The sequence below is a fragment of the Littorina saxatilis genome, linkage group LG16, assembly GCF_037325665.1.
Source record: "Littorina saxatilis isolate snail1 linkage group LG16, US_GU_Lsax_2.0, whole genome shotgun sequence".
NCBI classification, from domain to species: Eukaryota; Metazoa; Mollusca; class Gastropoda; order Littorinimorpha; family Littorinidae; genus Littorina; species Littorina saxatilis.
Window position 1 is genome coordinate 28,474,841 of NC_090260.1, and position 21,524 is coordinate 28,496,364.

Consider the following 21,524-nt stretch of genomic DNA (forward strand, 5'->3'; position numbering starts at 1 on the left):
CTGCTTTGACATATAACGTGCGCCACACACTAGACAGAAGTCGCAGCACAGACTTCGTGTCTCACCCAGTCACATTATTCTGACACCGGACCAACCAGTCCTAGCACTAACCCCATAATGCCAGACGCCAGGCGGAGCAGCCACTAGATTGCCAATTTTAAAGTCTTAGGTATGACCCGGCCGGGGTTCGAACCCACGACCTCCCGATCACGGGGCGGACGCCTTACCACTAGGCCAACCGTGCCGGTCTCCCCAGACTGTTAATGTTTGGTATATGACCAAGTGGAGGGGCGGTTTCATCCCATGTTTAAGCGTGGTAAGATCTGAGACGGTGAGGCAAACTGATTTAACGAGGCGGATTAGGCCTTTAATTTCATCATAGTGCATATCCTTTTTAAATGACCTATTCCTTTTGCTTTGTTTTCTTGTTTGCCGTTTTTTTCCGAATATTATCATTAATGTTGCAGTTTGAATTAGGAAGGATATCAATTAGTGGTTCGTGTGGTTGCCTTTGACGTTTTGGGACGGCCATATGATTGCAGGGTAATTCCGGCTGCAGCAATTTTGGCGAGATGCAGATAATGGTAAGGGGCTCCGCTCACCTATGTAACTTCAGCAGGACCGACGACGCACTGCAGATTATACCAGCCCGCTACACGTTGCGTGAAAGGAAAACAGGCCAAGTTCTCGTCATAATCCCCAACGCAGCATAAATAATATGTAGTGCGTCGTCTGTGCCGCTGACTCTGCGCAGGTATATTCTGCCCGTAAGGCCGTAAGCTTTTGATCACGAGAAAAAAGGAAAAAAAATACCTACCGGCAGACGTTTTCCGGAGAACACACAGCGCTGTACGTGCACTCCTTGTCCTGTTTACAGTTGCCCCCTTCGTCGACCTTCACCTTGCATAGCCCACCGTCGCCATAGTAACCGCGCACGCACTCGCACGTGGCCCCGCCCTCCCCTCGGACGCACTCGGCATTGTCCGTACACTGCTTCGTTGCTTCGCACGGCAAACCCTCCGTAATCTCTTCGAAGCAGTCCCCCATGTCGGAGTAGAACCCCTCCACGCATTTGCAGACGAACCCGTGAATGACGGAACATGCTGCGTTGTCGGTGCACTGTTTGGTGTTCTTGCATGTCCCTCCTGGGTTCAAAAAAATAAGAATTGTAGGTTACGATTTTGAAAATCCAATAATCAATCAATCAATATGAGGCTTATATCGCGCGTATTCCGTGGGTACAGTTCTAAGCGCAGGGATTTTTTTTATTTTTTTATTTTTTTAATTTTTTTATGCAATTTATATCGCGCACATATTCAAGGCGCAGGGATTTATTTAGGTAGACTGCCAACGTTCAAAAACTCAGAATCAAAATAACAAGAATTGTAGGTTACGATTTTGAAAATCCAACAATCAGGTAGACTGCCACCGTTAAAAAATTCAGAATCAAAACACAAGAATTGTAGGTTAATGGAACGTTTATTATTGACAAAACAAAACGCTACATTTACTTGTACCTCCACCAAAGGGGTCTTTTTGAAGGAGACGGACAGACAAACAGTGATGAAACAGATAAAGCACTTACCTCAAGACCGTGTGGCGATCGCTTTGAAAATGAGATTTTGAGATACGTTCATTATTTGTACCATAAGTCAGGGCCGGACTAGATAAGTACTAGGGGGGGGGGGGGGGGTTACAGAAGCCCCTTGGTGGGGGTTGGCCCCCTTGAAGCTGAACCTTTTTTGATGTTTCTGGAGGGAAAGGAAGCCTCTCCTTGAACGAAAAAGGTAAATTCGACAGCAAGCCGTATAGGCAATGAAGAGATGAGGGGTGCGATTTCTTCTCGGACTTCGGGGTGCGATTTCTCCTCGGATTTCATGATGATCCAGATGCAACCACCCCCCTCCCTCCCCTACCAAAAAAAAAAAAAAAAAAATGCGTTTGGGAGGTACATGCTTAAGCCAAAAGGGGGGGGGGGTTGCGCAACCCCCCCCACCCCAGTCCGGCCCTGAATAAGTGTTTGTTTGTCTGTTTACTTTAAAAGACCACTGGGCCGACGTTCTATAATTAAACGTTCCAATAACCCACAATTCTTGTTTTTTTTATTCTGAATTTTGGAACGTTAGCAGTGTGTGTCTGTTTTTGGAGTTCACCTTGGTTCAAACAAGAGTATATTCAAGTAAATCATACACTTTGAACAGAAGAGAACACAGTTTGAACACATTCTGTAACAGGGAGGGGGCGCATACTGCTGCGGCGTAGGGGAAAGTGGCGAGTGCAAACGAAAAACTAAAACATACAGTCAAAAAAAGTATATGGCTCACCTTCGTCGATGACCTTCACGCATTTTCCGTTCTCTGAGTAGTAGTCGTAGTCGCACCGACACAACCCGCCTTGGCACGAAGCGAACTGCGTGCACTCTTCGCTCTTGTTGCATCCCTGTCCAACGTCTTTGACGTTCAGGCACTGGCCGTCTTTGCCGAAAAATCCAAACACGCATTCGCATTTTCCGGTGGTGGTACACTCTGCATTAAGCGTACACTGGATGGACGCTTTGCAGAGTTCGCTTTCGTTGAGCCTCTTGAAGCACTTGCCTTTGGTTTGAAAAAAATGTTCTTCAAAATTCATCACATGAAACAATGGAAAGGCTTGTTTTTCGTGACCAAAACAAAACAAAATTACACAAAATTTCATAATGGTTGAGCCTCTTGAAGCACTTGTCTTTGGTTTAAACAAAATTGTATTCAAAATTCATCACTTGAAACAATGGAAAACATACAACTAGGACACGCTCTCAAGCAAATGCTTATTTGTGACCCTCCACCACGGAATGAGTCGCATGTCACCTTTGCGTGATTTTCATGTTTTTACATTTTCATAAAGAGTTTTGTATGCTCTATCCAGTGGTGAAAACCGTTTCAGAAAAGAGCAAAAACTTTCAGTTATAAGCCTGTGACTAAGGTGACCCTCACACTGTTACCAGACACTCCCCGGACTTATATTAAGCCTTGCGTAAAACCGCGCGAGGTGACATGCGACTCATTTCGTGGTGGAGGGTCACATTTTACGTGACCAAAACAATACTAAATTACAAAAAAAATGTCATAATATGGTTGAGCGTCTTGAAGCACTTGTCTTTGGTTTAAACAAAATTGTATTCAAAATTCATCCCTTGAAACAATGGAAAACATACAACTAGGACACGCTCTCAAGCAAATGCTTTCTTTACGTAACCAAAGCCATACTAAAGTACAACAAATATCATAATGGTGGACTTCACAATAATAAACCAGTAGCACAAATGTGACCCTCCACCACGAAATGAGTCGCATGTCATCTCACGCGGTTCTGCGCTAGGCATAATATAAGTAACAGTGTGAGGGTCACCTTAGTCGCAGGCTTATAACTCGAAAAGTTTTCGCTCTTTTCTAAAACGGTTTTCACCACTGGATAGAGAATAAAAACCTCTGTAAGAACATGTAAAAATATGAAAATCATGAAAAGGTGACATGCGACTCATCCGTGGTGGAGGGTCACAAATCGCAAGCACTTGCCTTTGTCGGGGTAGTAGCCGAGGGAACATTCGCACACGCTGTTGGAACCGAGGGAACATTCGGCGAAGTCGGTACACTGTCTCGTGTCGTTGCATGGCTGAGCTTCGTCGATCTTCGCAACGCACTGTCCTTTTTCTTCGTAGAACCCGGTCACGCACCCGCAGACGCCTTCGCTGCACGCCGCATTGTACGTGCACTCTTTCGTGGCGTTACACTGACTGTCAACGTTCTTCTTGGGGAAGCATTTGCCCTGCTCACCGTAAAAGTCGTAAATGCATTCACAGGAGAAGCCCAACACCCCTGGAGTACAGGCGGCGTGTTCTGTGCACTGACGAGTCGCGTTGCAGTTCGCTCCAACCTCAATGTCAGTGAAACACTTGCCCTTCTCGGCGTGGAAGCCTTTGACGCACTCGCAGACCCCTCTGACGCATCCCGCGTTGTAGGTGCACTGTTTATCAGCGTTACAGTTCGTTCCTTCGTCGAATTTTTTCACACATTTGCCCGCCTCTTCGTAGAAGCCTTTCAGGCATCCACACTTGCCGCCTAAGCTGCATTCGGCGTTGTATGTGCACTGTTTGGAAGCGTTGCATGTGCTTGGGACGTCCATTTTCAGGAAGCACAGGCCGTTGTCGCCATAGTAGTTCTGAACGCATTGGCACGTGCCGCCTGTGTCTGAGGAGCACTCGGCGTTGGCCACGCATTGCCCCTTGGCTGAATGAAGAGAAAACATTCGAAAGATTTAGTTACACAAAACTCACTTTTTTGTTTTCCCTCCATCTTCTGTCCATACCTTTTTATATTTAGTCAAGTTTTGACTAAATATTTTAACATCGAGGGGGAATCGAAACGAGGGTCGTGGTGTATGTGCGTGCGTGTGTGTGTGTGTGTGTGCGTGTGTGTGTGTGTGTGTGTAGAGCGATTCAGACTAAACTACTGGACCGATCTTTATGAAATTTGACATGAGAGTTCCTGGGTATGAAATCCCCGAACGTTTTTTTCATTTTTTTGATAAATGTCTTTGATGACGTCATATCCGGCTTTTCGTGAAAGTTGAGGCGGCACTGTCACGCCCTCATTTTTCAACCAAATTGGTTCAAATTTTGGTCAAGTAATCTTCGACGAAGCCCGGACTTCGGTATTGCATTTTAGCGTGGTGGCTTAAAAATTAATTAATGACTTTGGTCATTAAAAATCGGAAAATTGTAAAAAAAAATAAAAATTTATAAAACGATCCAAATTTACGTTTATCTTATTCTCCATCATTTGCTGATTCCAAAAACATATAAATATGTTATATTCGGATTAAAAACAAGCTCTGAAAATTAAATATATAAAAATTATTATCAAAATTAAATTGTCCAAATCAATTTAAAAACACTTTCATCTTATTTCTTGTCGGTTCCTGATTCCAAAAACATATAGATATGATATGTTTGGATTAAAAACACGCTCAGAAAGTTAAAACAAAGAGAGGTACAGAAAAGCGTGCTATCCTTCTTAGCGCAACTACTACCCCGCTCTTCTTGTCAATTTCACTGCCTTTGCCATGAACGGTGGCCTAACGATGCTGCGAGTACAATGGCATTGCGTTCAGTGTCATTCTGTGAGTTCGACAGCTACTTGACTAAATATTGTATTTTCGCCTTACGCGACTTGTTATATTTAGTCAAGTTTTGACTAAATATTTTAACATCGAGGGGGAATCGAAACGAGGGTATGGTGTATGTGCGTGTGTGTGTGTGTGTGTAGAGCGATTCAGACTAAACTACTGGACCGATCTTTATGAAATTTGACATGAGAGTTCCTGGGTATGAAATCCCCGAACGTTTTTTTCATTTTTTTGATAAATGTCTTTGATGACGTCATATCCGGCTTTTCGTGAAAGTTGAGGCCGCACTGTCACGCCCTCATTTTTCAACCAAATTGGTTGAAATTTTGGTCAAGTAATCTTCGACGAAGCCCGGGGTTCGGTATTGCATTTCAGCTTGGTGGCTTAAAAATTAATTAATGACTTTGGTCATTAAAAATCGGAAAATTGTAAAAAAAAATAAAAATTTATAAAACGATCCAAATTTACGTTTATCTTATTTTCCATCATTTGCTGATTCCAAAAACATATAAATATGTTATATTCAGATTAAAAACAAGCTCTGAAAATTAAATATATAAAAACTATTATCAAAATTAAATTGTCCAAATCAATTTAAAAACACTTTCATCTTATTCCTTGTCGGTTCCTGATTCCAAAAACATATAGATATGATATGTTTGGATTAAAAACACGCTCAGAAAGTTAAAACAAAGAGAGGTACAGAAAAGCGTGCTATCCTTCTTAGCGCAACTACTACCCCGCTCTTCTTGTCAATTTCACTGCCTATGCCGTGAGCGGTGGACTACGAGTATACGGTCTTGCTGCGTTGCATTGCGTTCAGTTTCATTCTGTGAGTTCGACAGCTACTTGACTAAATATCGTATTTTCGCCTTACGCGACTTGTTGATGTTTGCTTCCCTTTGTGTTTACTTGTTTGTTGGTCCTGAAGAAGCTTCCATAGGCGACAATTTGATTTATTGTTGTATGTGCTGTCCTTGGTTTGGTAAGTACAGAATTCCTTTGTATTTTAGAACTTACTTATTTATTTTGAGACATATGTACGAATGTAATACTTTATTGTAGCCGTGCTCAGGTTTATGTTTATGCTAGCGGAACCTTACAAACGTCTTCAAATAGTGAGTTCCGAGGTGCATATTTTCCAAAGAAAACAGCGTCGTATCAAGCGAACGCTGCACACAATAACTCATAACTCATAACATTTTATTGATCCAACAAAGGAAATTAAATTGGTCATCAGCACATATAGGTCATTAATTAATAATTATAAAAGAATAAGAGAAGAAAATTCATAAAACCCATGATAACAACCAAAAAAAAATATCTGAAGTAATATAGGTACAACTACAATACCCTTTTTACTTGCACACATGACACACCGACACACCAACACACATGCATACATACCTACATACATACCTACATACCTACATACATACATACATACATACATACATACATACATACATACATACATACATTCCATGTGAGAGCTATTGTTTCACTGCGAATTCTAGATCATTGGTTCAGCTAGTTTTGTTAGATTGTTTTTTAGAGGCGCAACTTTGCACATTTTCATACAAAAAACCGAGTTATTTCTAAACACGGCCTATTCTTTCCCTTAAAGAGCTAAACAAAAAAAATGTTACGACCTATTCCGTCATCTCTTTGACTTTGAATTAGGTGGATTAAAACTTTATTGTCAAGTGTATGAGTATATTTTGTTGTGTATTATTATTTGATTTGGAATTGTGTGCACAATAATTTATTTATGTATGTTTTTGTGAGGCGCTTGGAACTGTTTTAGGAGTTGCACCATATAATCATCATCATCATCATCATCATCATCATCGTCATCGTCATCGTCATCGTCATCATGACCATCATCTTCGTCATCATTACCATCATCATCGTCACCATTACCATCATCATCGTCATCATCACCATCGTCATCATTACCATCATCATCATCATTACCATTGCAATCATCATCATCATCATCATCATCATCATCATCATCATCATCATCATCATCATCGTCATCATCATCATCATCGTCATGACCATATCATCATCGTCATCATCATCAACATTACCATCATCGTCATGACCATCATGATCGTCATCATTACCACCACCACCATTATCAACCGACGTTACCTGTGCATGGTTGCCCGTCCATCTTCCTTTCCTTGCACTCGCCAGTGTCCGTGTAGAAATCGTTGAAACATTTGCATTTGCCGCCGCCTTTGGCTGAACACTCCGAGTTCGCTACACACTGACCTGTGAAATGAGCCAGTCGCAGTTAGTACAAGTGAAAATCTGATGCATTAAATTCTGAGGGAAAAGAACGAAGGGAAGGTCGGAAAACAGCGGGAGGCGAGACAAGGAGGCGGAGCTAAAGAGGCAGGGCAACAGCTGGAGGCGAGACAAGGAGGCGGAGCTAAAGAGGCAGGGCAACAGCTGGAGGCGAGACAAGGAGGCGGAGCTAAAGAGGCAGGGCAACAGCTGGAGGCGAGACAAGGAGGCGGAGCTAAAGAGGCAGGACAACAGCTGGAGGCGAGACAAGGAGGCGGAGCTAAAGAGGCAGGGCAACAGCTGGAGGCGACACAGGAGGCGGAGAGAAAGACTGAGGCAGGGCAACAGCTGGAGGCGACACAGGAGGCGGAGATAAAGACTGAGGCAGGGCAACAGCTGGAGGCGACACAGGAGGCGGAGAGAAAGACTGAGGCAGGGCAACAGCTGGAGGCGACACAGGAGGCGGAGATAAAGAGGCAGGGCAACAGCTGGAGGCGAGACAAGGAGGCGGAGCTAAAGAGGCAGGGCAACAGCTGGACAGAAGCGGAAAGAACAGCCCAGAGCAGAATGCGATGAAGAAACCTCGTCAATGGCCTATGCTTCGCTGGGGACAAAGGGCTTAAAGCCGAACATCCGTCTCCGGGAGACCAAGACTTGTTATAGTAGAAGGCCACATAGCTAAATTTAGTGTTGCCAGCACGAGAAACTAGAGCTACATCTGCCGCGCGTCGATGTTGGCCTTTAAGATAGTACGTATTCACTCCTAAGTACCAGCATCATCTCTTTGCAACCCACGGTGATCTTTTTCCTTAGATTTATACTTATGCTGTCCAGTTTTGTTTTTAAATTAATGTTGTTGATCAGTTTGTATAAATGATGCGTGTGCTGGTGTATATGGCTGGAGTGAATTGTTTGTTAACCGCAATGTCATCACAAATTCCCAACCTTGGGCAATTAAAGATTCTGTATTCTGTATTCTGTAAGATACTCATTTTATGACTTTTTCGTGAGATTTTTTTATGAGTTTATTTTCATACGTAAATAGATAAAACCTAGACAAATTCGTGGGTCAGCGGTGATGGTCTGTCCGTAACGTCAGAATCGGGTCACACTAACGGAACCAAATAAGCCAATAAGCGATTTTAGCTCAATCCTGTACAGCCTTTGTGCTCAGGATTTCATGGCTATAGTTTTAGCACTTCCGCCGAGTACGCATGCGTACGCCCTTTGACTGAAGCTATATGCATGAACTTTGCTATGTGTCGTATTACTGACTTCCTAACTAGTTTACTTGTTACCTTTGCCCTTAGTTATGGACCGATTGTCGGATTGACTAAACGACCGATTGACTAAACGACCGATTGACTAAACGACCGATTGACTAAACGACCGATTTGACTGGTCGACTAATTGATTGATCAACTAAAAGCTTGAATGTTCAATTCACTAACTGATTGATTGATCAACTAAAAGCTTGAATGTTCAATTCACTAACTGATTGATTGATCAACTAAAAGCTTGAATGTTCAATTCACTGACTGATTGATTGATCAACTAAAAGCTTGAATGTTCAATTCACTGACTGATTGATTGATCAACTAAAAGCTTGAATGTTAAATTCACTGACTGATTGATTTACCAAGTGAACTCCACCCTCTATTCTTCCCTTTTTTCCTTTGTTCTGTTTAGGACTATAGTACCTTGAGCACAATATAAATCGTGCTTCAGTAGTTATCTCAATTTTTTTCCCAGACAACACTTTCACTGTTTTACACACTACACTCTAAATTGAAGTTTTCCACTTTTGAATACACTTTCTGTAACCAGTTTTTAACATAGTGTACGACAGAGTACGTAGTTCTACTAGCAAAACGTAGCACACATGGTAAACGCTAGTGCTACTTTTGACATTAGAACTATGTACTATGTCACACTGTGAAAAACGTCAATTTAGAATGTAGTATTGGTTAATAAAAAACCCAAACACACACACACACACACACACACACACACACACACACACACACAACCTCTTCCTCCTTCCACGTGTTTTATCATACAATCTGTCCTGTTAACACATGTGTGATATAATTCATTAGCCATTAGTCCAGTTTGACCTATTTATGTTTATCAATTATGAAAAAATGTGTCTCGTAATTAGATTTCTTTTTCGTTGTCTTCATTGTAATTAAACAAAATTCATGTAACCCTGGGTTTTTAAAAAACAAATTTTTTGCTTTGCCCTCTACCCTTCACCTCTCCCATCCAGATATTTGTGTAACCTTAAGGGTTTGTGAAACACATTTTGCTTTGCCATTTACCCTTCCCCTATCCCATCCAGTTATTCGTGTAACCTTAGGGGTTGTGAAACACATTTTGCTTTGCCATTTACCCTTCCCCTATCCCATCCAGTTATTCGTGTAACCTTAGGGGTTTGTAAAACACATTTTGCTTTGCCATTTCCCCTTCCCCTATCCCATCCAGTTATTCGTGTAACCTTAGGGGTTTGTAAAACACATTTTGCTTTGCCATTTACCCTTCCCCTATCCCATCCAGTTATTCGTGTAACCTTAGGGGTTTGAAAACACATTTTGCTTTGCCATTTACCCTTCCCCTATCCCATCCAGTTATTCGTGTAACCTTAGGGGTTTGTAAACACATTTTGCTTTGCCATTTACCCTTCCCCTATCCCATCCAGTTATTCGTGTAACCTTAGGGGTTTGTGAAATATATTTTGCCTTGCCATCTACATCTACCCTTCCCCTCTACCATCCAGTGTCACACTTACCAACATTCGTGCAGGTAGAGTCAGCCGGCTTCAAAGGTTCACACGAGGCGGGTTCACTGTAAAATCCAGAGTCGCACGTGCAATTCTGCGTATTGAGGTCACACGCGCTGTTGGCGACACACTGCAGGTTGTTCGTGCAGTTCTTCCCCGGCGTTTCGAGAGGCTTGCACTGAATGCCGCTCTTGTAGAATCCAGGATCGCACTTGCACAGACCACCCGTCACCGATTCGCACTCGGCGTTGAGGACACACTGACCTAGTTTCGTGCACGTCTTGTCTGGTGGGATGGCTAGAATGGAGAAGAGAAAAAAATTGTGCTTTTGATATTTGGGTTATTCTCCAGAGCTGGGTACTATTTTGTGACGCCACAAGCATGTTTAGTCCTTTCAGTGATTATAACGCATATCAAAGGTGAAGGCTGGAAAGCATTCTTTACAAAGTTTACAAAATAAAAGTCGACAAAAAATAAGTCTGCGTCCAAAAAATCATGCAGAAACCTTAGCAGAGCAAACTTTTATCAGAAGATGTTTTGATTTTCCAGGACTGTTGTTCACGAGAAAATGCCCAACTGGGAACCAGCCGATGGTTCTGGCTGGTTGAAATCACAAACAAATCTCAATTTCAACCAATCCAAAACGACCTTGCTGACGTACGTAGTGAGTACATATGACGATGGACGTATATATGGACCAGAAACTACCCAGTTGAGGGACATTATTTGTAGTGAGAACATTAACGCTGTTGCTTTCAACAAGATTTTATTCCGAGAACATAAGGGTTGCGTATATAGTACAACAGGAACAATTTGGACCACACAACAAGCTAAGCTTATACGAAGTGTGATTACATATTTACATCTAAATAGGAATTATTTTTCATGTGCTGTCAAGGGTAAAATAAGTAACAATACCCTTGTTAGAAATGTCAAACAACGCTGTTCAATGTTTACTGCCGTATCAACTCAAATTAGGACGTTCACAGCGAAAACAAAACCATTCCCTTACTTCTTACACATTTGCCGCTGTCGTTGACATTCCTGATTTACGCCTGATATTAATGTTCGGTATAAAAACTTCGTCAATCCTACTTCACAAAGCTCGCTGAACGAAGCTTTGACACAAAATATAAATGTTCGGTATAAAAACTTCGTCAATCCTACTTCACAAAGCTCGCTGAACGAAGCTTTGACACAAAATATAAATGTTCGGTATAAAAACTTCGTCAATCCTACTTCACAAAGCTCGCTCAACGAAGCTTTGGCACTAAATATTCGGTATAAAAACTTTGTCAATCCTACTTCACAAAGCTCGATGAACGAAGCTTTGGCACTAAATGTTCGGAATAAAAACTTCGTCAATCCTACTTCACAAAGCTCGCTGAACGAAGCTTTGGTACTAAATGTTCGGTATAAAAACGTCGTCAATCCTACTTCACAAAGCTCGCTGAACGAAGCTTTGGCACTAAATGTTCGGTATAAAAACTTCGTCAATCCTACTTCACAAAGCTCGCTGAACGAAGCTTTGGCACTAAATGTTCGGTATAAAAACTTCGTCAATCCTACTTCACAAAGCTCGCTGAACGAAGCTTTGGCACGGAATATTCGTAAAAAGACTTCGGGAAGTCAACTTTGGGCTCAAATGAGGACCGCCTTTATCCCTCAGATAATTTTATAATACTGTAACAGCAAAAAAAAGTTGCACTTACTTCCAGCGCATTTGCCGTTGTCGTTGTAGAATCCGTCGTTACAGAAACACATCTTCTTGACAGGGGAACAACCTGCATTGGCCACGCACTGTCGGCTTTCCTCGCAGGCTTCAGGTACCTTGACCCGCTCCTCACACAGACCTTGTGATTAACACAACAATTTGTTTGTATTCTTATATTGTAATCACACAGTCCTTGTGGTTAACACAACAATATGGTGACCCTCCACCACGGCATGAGTCGTATGTCACCTTTGCATGATTTTCATAGTTTTTACATTTTCCGTAAGAGTTGTTTATGCTCTGTCCAGTGGTGAAAACCGTTTTAGAAAAGAGCAAACACTTTTCGAGTTATAAGCCTGTGACCAAGGTGACCCTCCCACTGTTACCAGACACCGCCCGGTGACATGCAACTCATTCCGTGGTGGAGGGTCACATGTGTTTGTATTATTATATTGTAATCACGATCCTTGCGGTTAACACAACAATTTGTTTGTATTCTTATATTGTAATCACGCTCCTTGCGGTTAACACAATTATTTGTTTGTATTCTTATATATATATTGTAATCACGCTCCTTGCGGTTAACACAATTATTTGTTTGTATTCTGATATTGTAATCACACTCCTTGTGATTAACACATCAATTTGTTTGTATTCTTATATTGTAATCACACTCCTTGTGATTAACACATCAATTTGTTTGTATTCTTATATTGTAATCACACTCCTTGCTTTTGAAGACCACCAAATTTAAGACTTCCTCACTTGAAGACCCCCTTTTCTCAGACTTGACTAAACGTAAAAAGGCAGAAAAACAATGCACAGGACTATATACACGTTATAGGCTTTACACGAATGCTTACGTTATGATCAAAATTGGGAGTTTACAGAACATGTTAAACAAAAAAGTGAATGTGTTTTGATATGCTGAAACACTGATGCTATATTATATATGGAAATAATATGATCAATATGAAAATAAATCAAAACGAAGTCATCCATCACTGGAGAGAGAGAGAGAGAGAGAGAGAGAGAGAGAGAGAGAGAGAGAGAGAGAGAGAGAGAGAGAGAGAGAGAGAGAGAGAGAGAGAAACAGAGAGAGAGAGAGAGAGAGAGACAGACAGACAGACAGACAGACACTGACATAAGGAGAAAGAGGCTGGAAACGAAGCAGATGCTCTCAACCTGTGTAGCCTGAACAGATCTGTAGAGGTGAAAATAACAGCATATCATTTATACACACACACACATATTCGCCACAAACCTTTGGACGAGTAGAAAGCGGCGTCACACTTGCACGTGCCACCCGACACAGCGGAGCACTCGGCGTTGTCCACGCATTGACCTGGTCCCGCGCACGGTGCCTCGGCGCCCTGAAACAATTGTAGAACAGATTTGATTTTGATGAAAATACCTGGCATTTATCATGTATGTAGTCTAAATGTATACCTTCTTTTTCAAATAATTTTGTTTTTGATTTAAATACCATGCAGACACTGACCTAGTCCCATGCTCGGTGCCTCGGCGTCCTGAAACAATTGTGGAACAGATTTGTGTTTGATGAAAATACCTGGCATTTTATCCTTGGTTGGTTGGTTGGTTATGCCTTTGACCCCGTCCTTAATGTGGTCTAAATGTATACCTGCTTTTTCAAACAATTATCATGGAAGGTATGACATCTAAGGATGGTAAAAAATAATTTCAATTTCAGAATCCGTTCAAAACCTTATGTTCATATGTTTATGATTTTGCTTCTTCTTCTTCTTCTTTTTACATTTAGTCAAGTTTTGACTAAATGTTTTAACGTAGAGGGGGAATCGAGACGAGGGTCGTGGTGTATGTGCGTGCGTGCGTGCGTGTGTGTGTGTGTGTGTGTGTGTAGAGCGATTCAGACTAAACTACTGGATTGATCTTTATGAAATTTGACATGAGAGTTTCTGGGTATGAAATCCCCAGACGTTTTTTCATTTTTTGATAAATGTCTTTTATGACGTCATATCCGGCTTTTCGTGAAAGTTGAGGCGGCACTGTCACGCTCTCATTTTTCAACCAAATTGGTTGAAATTTTGGTCAAGTAATCTTCGACGAAGCCCGGACTTCGGTATTGCATTTGAGCTTGGTGGCTTAAAAATTAATTAATGACTTTGGTCATTAAAAATCTGAAAATTGTAAAAAAAAAATTAAAAATTTATAAAACGATCCAAATTTACGTTCATCTTATTTTCCATCATTTTCTGATTCCAAAAACATATAAATATGTTATATTTGGATTAAAAACAAGCTCTGAAAATTAAATATATAAAAATTATTATCAAAATTAAATTGTCGAAATCAATTTAAAAACACTTTCATCTTATTCCTTGTCGGATCCTGATTCCAAAAACATATTGATATGATATGTTTGGATTAAAAACACGCTCAGAAAGTTAAAACAAAGAGAGGTACAGAAAAGCGTGCTATCCTTCTTAGCACAACTACTACCCCGCTCTTCTTGTCAATTTCACTGCCTTTGCCATGAGCGGTGGACTGACGATGCTACGAGTATACGGTCTTGCTGAAAAATGGCATTGCGTTCAGTTTCATTCTGTGAGTTCGACAGCTACTTGACTAAATGTTGTATTTTCGCCTTACGCGACTTGTTATTTATTGTTTTTGTGCGTGGTCGTTTTAGGGAGAACTTCTTTAGTGTTGAAAGTGGGACAGGCTCGTTTGTTTGGGAAAAGATTTAGGACTCAGGAATTTTTATTTTAGGCCTCAGCCCAAGGCAAAAGGAGAGGCTAATTACATTTAGTCATAAGATGACTCAAGACTCAAAGATTTAAATGTCCTTATAAAAACAAGGAAAATTGCCTTGCATTGTCTAAATGTTTTAACATAGAGGGGGGAATCGAGACGAGGGTCGTGGTGTATTGTGTGTCTGTCTGTCTGTGTGTGTGTGTGTAGAGCGATTCAGACTAAACTACTGGACCGATCTTTATGAAATTTGACATGAGAGTTCCTGGGTATGATATCCTCAGACGTTTTTTTCATTTTTTTGATAAATGTCTTTGATGACGTCATATCCGGCTTTTCGTGAAAGTTGAGGCGGCACTGTCACGCTTTCATTTTTCAACCAAATTAGTTAGGCGGTTTAAATCATAAAATAGATCTTATTAATTAACAGTTCACTATTGCACTAAACAAATCAAGACTTTCTGAGCAATCACTCACTGAAACAGACGTAGCACGCCCGCCCGCGCTATCTCTATCTCTCTCTATCTCTCTCTCTCTCTCCCTCTCTCTCTCTCTCTCTCTCTCTCTCTCTCTCTCTCTCTCTCTCTCTCTCTCAAAATTTGACCTATTTCGTCGCCTATAGAGGACGGAAAGAATGTCATTTTGAACATTGTTATGACATTCTTTCCGTCAAAAAAGTCAATTTAACGGTGTTAAATGAAGCGACCATCCACACAATTAGGTTGCCATCCAGAGTTTAGGTTGCCATCCACGTGTGGATGGTTGCCTTATGGTGATTTAGGCAACCAAACCTGTGGAACATGGGTACACACACACACATACAACACACACACACACACACACACACACACACACACACACACACAAGGGCTCATCCTCTCTCTGTTCCTCACTAATTAGAGATTGTCCCCACCTTGACAGGGACGCACTTGTCCCCATCCAAGAAGAATCCTTTGTTGCACAGGCACACTCCTCCAGTGGTCGAGGTACACTCCGCGTTGTCTATGCACTGGCCCAGACCGCTGCACGACGCGTCCGGGACCAAAAGTGGGTCACACTTGCCAAGGTTGTCATAAAAACCCTGGACGCACTTGCAGACTCCCGCCCTGTCACAGGTGGCGTTGAAGGTGCACTGTTGGTTCCACATGCACGGCTGCGCGACGTCTCGGAGCGGGTAACACTGCAACAAATAGTAGAACACAAAATTTGAAAGAAAAAAACTATTTCTCGAACAAAAAATTTGGCAAGTGAAGTACACGCAAGAGCACAAGACCAAGTGTGCACGGAAAAGATCCTGTAATCCATTGTCAGAGTTCAGTGGATTATAGAAACACGAAAATACCCAGCATGCTTCCCCCGAAAGCGGCGTATGACTATGGCTGCCTGATTGGCGGGGTTGGCTAAAAACGTTCATACACGTAAAAACCCACTCGTGCAAAAACATGAGTCAACGTGGGAGTTTCAGCTCATGAACGAAGAAGGAGAAGAATGAGTGAAGGAAACAACTACAGACATGATTATAAATTATTGACTGAGCTTTTCGAACCAACACAGGTACCAATGCACAACAGTCAAGCTGACGTCATTTCCTGTGGAAATAAAAGACTAGGTTCTGACCTGTCCAGTGTCGTTGTAGTATCCTGTGACACACTGACACTGGTTGGTGACCAGGTTGCACTCGGCGTGGTCAACACACTGACCAACAGCAGTGCATGGCTTGTCTACCTCCATGTCCGGCTTGCACTGTCCGTTTTCTCCGTAATAGTCCGCGGTGCACTTGCACCTGAAAGAAATACAAGAGTGCACGGTTTAAGTGCACATACACTTACAGATCTTTACGAGGTTATAAAATACGTACACTAACACCAAGTGCAACAGTACATCAGCGACTGTCTGAAGAAAATTTGATGAACACAGGTTGCTGTTTTGTATTGAAATCGTAAATAACGCTAATTGTAGCTGTAAATATGTTATGTTATATGTGAAGTCTTATATCGCGCGCGTACCTCCAGACTCGGACTCAAGGCGCAGGGATCTATTTATGCCGTGTGAGATTGAATTTTTTACACAATACATACGCATTCACATCGACCAGCAGATCGCAGCCATTTCGGCGCATATCCTACTTTTCACGGCCTATTATTCCAAGTCACACGGGTATTTTGGTGGACATTTTTTATCTATGCCCATACAATTTTGCCAGGAAAGACCCTTTTGTCAATCGTGGGATCTTTAACGTGCACACCCCAATGTAGTGTACACGAAGGGACCTCGGGTTGTCGTCTCATCCGAAAGACTAGCACTTGAACCCACCACCTAGGTTAGGAAAGGGGGGAGAAAATTGCCAACGCCCTGACCCAGGGTCGAACTCGCAACCTCTCGCTTCCGAGCGCAAGTGCGTTACCACTCGGCCACCCAGTCCTCAATGATGTATTAAAATGTATTAAAAGGCTGCACGGCTTATCTTGTAACATGCAACCCATTACAGGTAAGTAATAAGTACAAGCAGGCGTTTGAGTTTGTCCATTAACCGGCACGGTTGGCCTAGTGGTAAGGCGTCCGCCCCGTGATCGGGAGGTCGTGGGTTCGAACCCCGGCCGGGTCATACCTAAGACTTTAAAATTGGCAAACTAGTGGCTGCTCCGCCTGGCGTCTGGCATTATGGTGTTAGTGCTAGGACTGGTTGGTCCGGTGTCAGAATAATGTGACTGGGTGAGACACGATGCCTGGGCTGCGACTTGTGTCTTGTGTGTGGCGCACGTTATATGTCAAAGCAGCACCGCCCTGATATGGCCCTTCGTGGTCGGCTGGGCGTTAAGCAAACAAACAAACAAAGTTTGTCCATTCATTCAACTTTCCTGTGGCCGGGTCCTACATAAGTGTGTCACGCCCAATGTAATTATGTGCACCAAGTGAAATATCGGTTGATCTCGAAATGAACTGCCTGATAATTAACAGTAACACATTTTTGTGTGACTATTTGTTTGTCTGTTCACTTAAAAGACCGTTGGGTCGAAATATCTGTGAATGTATATTGTTTTGTCAATAACAAATGTTCCAACAACCTACCTTTCTTGTTTTTCGATTCTGAATTTTGGAACGTTGGCAGTCTCTTTGTTTTTGGATTTAGTAACACATATGTGATTGTGGTCAGGGGCGGATCCATGGGGGGGGGGGGGGGGGGGGGGGGGGGGGTCCCGGGGTTCCGGGGTTGAAAAATATAAGAAATTAATAATACATTTGAAAATAAAGAACTTATGGCTCAGATTACACCAGATTGCTCCATTTTCCTTGATTTTTTTATCAAAATGTTATCGAAATGAGGCAGAGCGTTGTTAAGATATCAAATAACCCAAGGGGAAGTAAGCGCTCTTTATGCATACGACATACATGTGTAATGGAGAAAGCGAGAGTTATACGGTGAGTTGATGGTGAGCAGAAGTGTCTTTACGAAAAGGAATTACGCTCCTTAAACTCCACTACACTCACTTGCCATCAGTGGAGGTGCAGATCGCATTGCTGACACACTGCCTCGTCTCGCTGCAGGTCTTGTTCTCCGCGATGTCCTGGACACACACGCCTTCGTTCGCGTAGAACTGCTCCTTGCACCGACACTTGGGGTCCACGTCCCCCTGACACAGCGCGTCGTACGTGCACTGCTTGCTCTCTGTGCACGGCTTGCCCTCATTCACGACCTTGCGGCATTGACCTCTCTCCGCGTAGTAATACGGGTCACACGTGCAAGTGCCGTTGGCGGCGCATTTAGCGTTGACCACGCATTGCTTGGTTTCCTGACACGTCTTCCCTTCCTCGATCTCTTTCAAACACTGTCCCGCGTTGCCGTAGTAACCATTGACGCATGTGCACAGGCCTCCAGGGGCGGAGCACTCTGCTTTGACCACGCACTGCTCAGTACGGTTGCAGGATTGTCCTTCGGGAATGTCTGTGAAACATCGGCCGTTTTCGCCGAAGAAGCCGTCCACGCACGTGCAAGCTTTTTTGAGAGCGGTTCCCGTGCATGCGGCGTTCTCCGCGCACTGTTTGGTCTCAATGCACGGCGTGTCGACGGGGAGTTCTTCGTTACACAGACCCAGGTTGTCGTAGTAACCCTTCACGCATGCGCACTGACTCTCGCCGTTGGTGGGGTTGACGGAGCATTCGGCGTGCGCTGTGCATTGCTTGGTTAAGTTGCATTTCTTGTTGACGAAAATGTCAGGATAGCAGAGGCCTTTCTCCCCATAGAAAACTGTGTCGCATTCGCACTTCTGGGTAGTTTGATTGCAGGTAGCGTTGTCAACGCACTGCTTGTTTTCTGTACACGCATTCCCTTCCGGAAGAACCTCGAAGCAGGTTCCGTTGCTTCCGTAGTAACCGGGAACGCATTCGCACTTGTTGCCCTGAGCCGTCCCTTTGCACTCTGCGTTTGCAACGCACTGTTTGGTACCCGTGCAGTCCACGCTTTCCGGAATTCGCTGGTAGCACTGACCTTGCTCCGCGTAAAACTCTGCTTTGCACGTGCATTTTGGTGCCTGACCTGGTTGAGAAACGCATTCTGCGTTGTCGACGCACTGCTTGGAGGCACTGCACGCAGTACTTTCTGGCAGCACCGCGGGGCATCGGCCATTCTCGTCATAGAAACCGTGCTTGCACGCGCAGGTCTGGTTCACACTGGAGCAAGTCGCGTTGTCGATGCACTGTTTGGTCGCGTTACAAATGTTGCCTTCCGGAATGACAGGGTAGCACTTGCCACGCTGTTCGTAATACTCATTCTCACACGTGCATGTTGACGTAGTGGGCGAACAGAGAGCGTGTGTGGTGCACTGGTAGTCCCCGGTACATGACTGGCCCTCGGGAATATCCACTGCACACTTCCCACTCTCGCCGTAAAACTCCACCTTGCAACTACAGACGTTCCCGATCCCAGAAGCCGATGTGATGCACAAGGCGTTGGTGGTGCACTGGAGGGTATTGTTGCACGGTTCCCCTTCCACGATGTCTGCCTTGCACACTCCTCCTTCTCCGTAGTAGTCAATCCTACACGTGCATGTTCCGCCCGCTGTGCAGTTCGCGTTGTCGACGCATTGGCGGGTTTCCTGGCAGGCCTGTTTTTCTGGGATCTTCTCGACGCAGACGCCCTTGTCGCCGTAGAAGCCTTTGTTGCACGTGCAAACGCCGCCTGTGGGTGTGGAGCATTCTGCGTTGTCGACGCACTGTCCCTTCTCTGCGCAGACGGCGTCCACCTTCTTCACCGGGTAGCACATGCCTAAGGGATGGAAAGAGAGAGAACGGCGTAAAAGAATGGAATTTGCCAAAGGGGTGGAAAGAAAGAGAGAGAGAGAACGGCGTGAAAGAGTGGAATTTGCCAAAGGGATGGAGAGAGAGAGAGAGAGAACGGAGTGACAGAATGGAATTTGCCTAGGGGATGAACAGAGAGAGAGAGAGAGAGAACGGCGTGACAGAATGGAATCTGCCAAAGGGGTGGAATGAAAGAGAGAGAGAGAGAACGGAGTGACAGAATGGAATTTGCCTAGGGGATGAACAGAGAGAGAGAGAGAGAGAACGGCGTGAAAGAATGGAATTTACCAAAGGGGTGGAGAGAGAGAGAGAGAGAGAGAGAGAGAGAGAGAGACAGACAGACAGACAGACAGAGAGACAGACAGAGAGCGAGAGAGAGAGAGAGAGAGAGAGAGAGAGAGAGAGAGAACGGCGTAAAAGAATGGAATTTGCCAAAGGGGTGGAAAGAAAGAGAGAGAGAGAGAACGGCGTGAAAGAATGGAATTTGCCAAAGGGATGGAGAGAGAGAGAGAGAGAGAGAGAGAGAGAGAGAGAGAGAGAGAGAGAGAGAGAGAGAGAGAGAGAACGGCGTGACAGAATGGAATTTGCCTTGGGGGTGGACAGAGAGAGAGAGAGAACGGAGTGAAAGAATGGAATCTGCCTAAGGGATGGAAAAAGAGAGAGAGAACGGCGTGACAGAATGGAATTTGCCTAAGGGGTGGACAGAGAGAGAGAGAAAGGTGTGAAAGAATGGAATTTGCCAAAGGGGTGGAAAGAGAGAGAGAGAACGGCGTGACAGAATGGAATTTGCCTAGGGGGTGGAAAGAGAGAGAGAGAGAGAGAGAGAGAGAGAGAGAGAGAGAGAGAGAGAGAGAGAGAGAGAGAGAGAGAGAGAGAGAGAGAGAACGGAGTGAAAGAATGGAATTTGCCAAAGGGGTGGAAAGAAAGAGAGAGAGAGAGAGAGAGAGAGAGAGAGAGAGAGAGAGAGAGAGAGAGAGAGAGAGAGAGAGAGAGAACGGCGTGACAGAATGGAATCTGCCAAAGGGGTGGAAAGAAAGAGAGAGAGAGAGAACGGCGTGAAAGAATGGAATTTGCCAATGGGATGGAGAGAGTGAGAGAGAGAGAGAGAGAGAGAGAGAGTGAGAGAGAGAGAGAGAGAGAGAGAGAGAGAGAGAGAGAGAGAGAGAGAGAACGGCGTGACAGAATCGAATTTGCCAAAGTGGTGGAAAGAGAGAGAGAGAGAACGGAGTGAAAGAATGGAATCTGCCTAAGGGATGGAAAAAGAGAGAGAGAACGGCGTGACAGAATGGAATTTGCCTAAGGGGTGGACAGAGAGAGAGAGAAAGGTGTGAAAGAATGGAATTTGCCAAAGGGGTGGAAAGAGATAGAGAGAACGGCGTGACAGAATGGAATTTGCCAAAGGGGTGGAAAGAGAGAGAGAGAAAGAGAGAGAGAGAGAGAGAAAGAGAGAGAGAGAGAGAGAGAGAGAGAGAGAGAGAGAGAGAGAGAGAGAACGGCGTGAAAGAATGGAATTTGCCAAAGGGATGGAGAGAGAGAGAGAGA

The 21,524-nt window shown here is 43.7% G+C and overlaps 1 protein-coding gene across 1 annotated transcript in view; it reads right to left on the reverse strand.

The window, feature by feature from the left end:
* The window catches only part of LOC138950747 (uncharacterized), a gene marked incomplete in the record, with an annotated part of 169,686 nt that overhangs the window by 116,594 nt on the left and 31,568 nt on the right, over positions 1 to 21,524 (reverse strand). Inside the window, 10 exon segments of the mRNA XM_070322472.1 lie at positions 818 to 1,145; positions 2,325 to 2,594; positions 3,555 to 4,265; positions 7,324 to 7,446; positions 10,250 to 10,537; positions 11,953 to 12,093; positions 13,219 to 13,327; positions 15,601 to 15,867; positions 16,305 to 16,470; positions 18,177 to 19,950. Coding sequence (XP_070178573.1) covers positions 818 to 1,145; positions 2,325 to 2,594; positions 3,555 to 4,265; positions 7,324 to 7,446; positions 10,250 to 10,537; positions 11,953 to 12,093; positions 13,219 to 13,327; positions 15,601 to 15,867; positions 16,305 to 16,470; positions 18,177 to 19,950 — 4,177 coding nt within the window.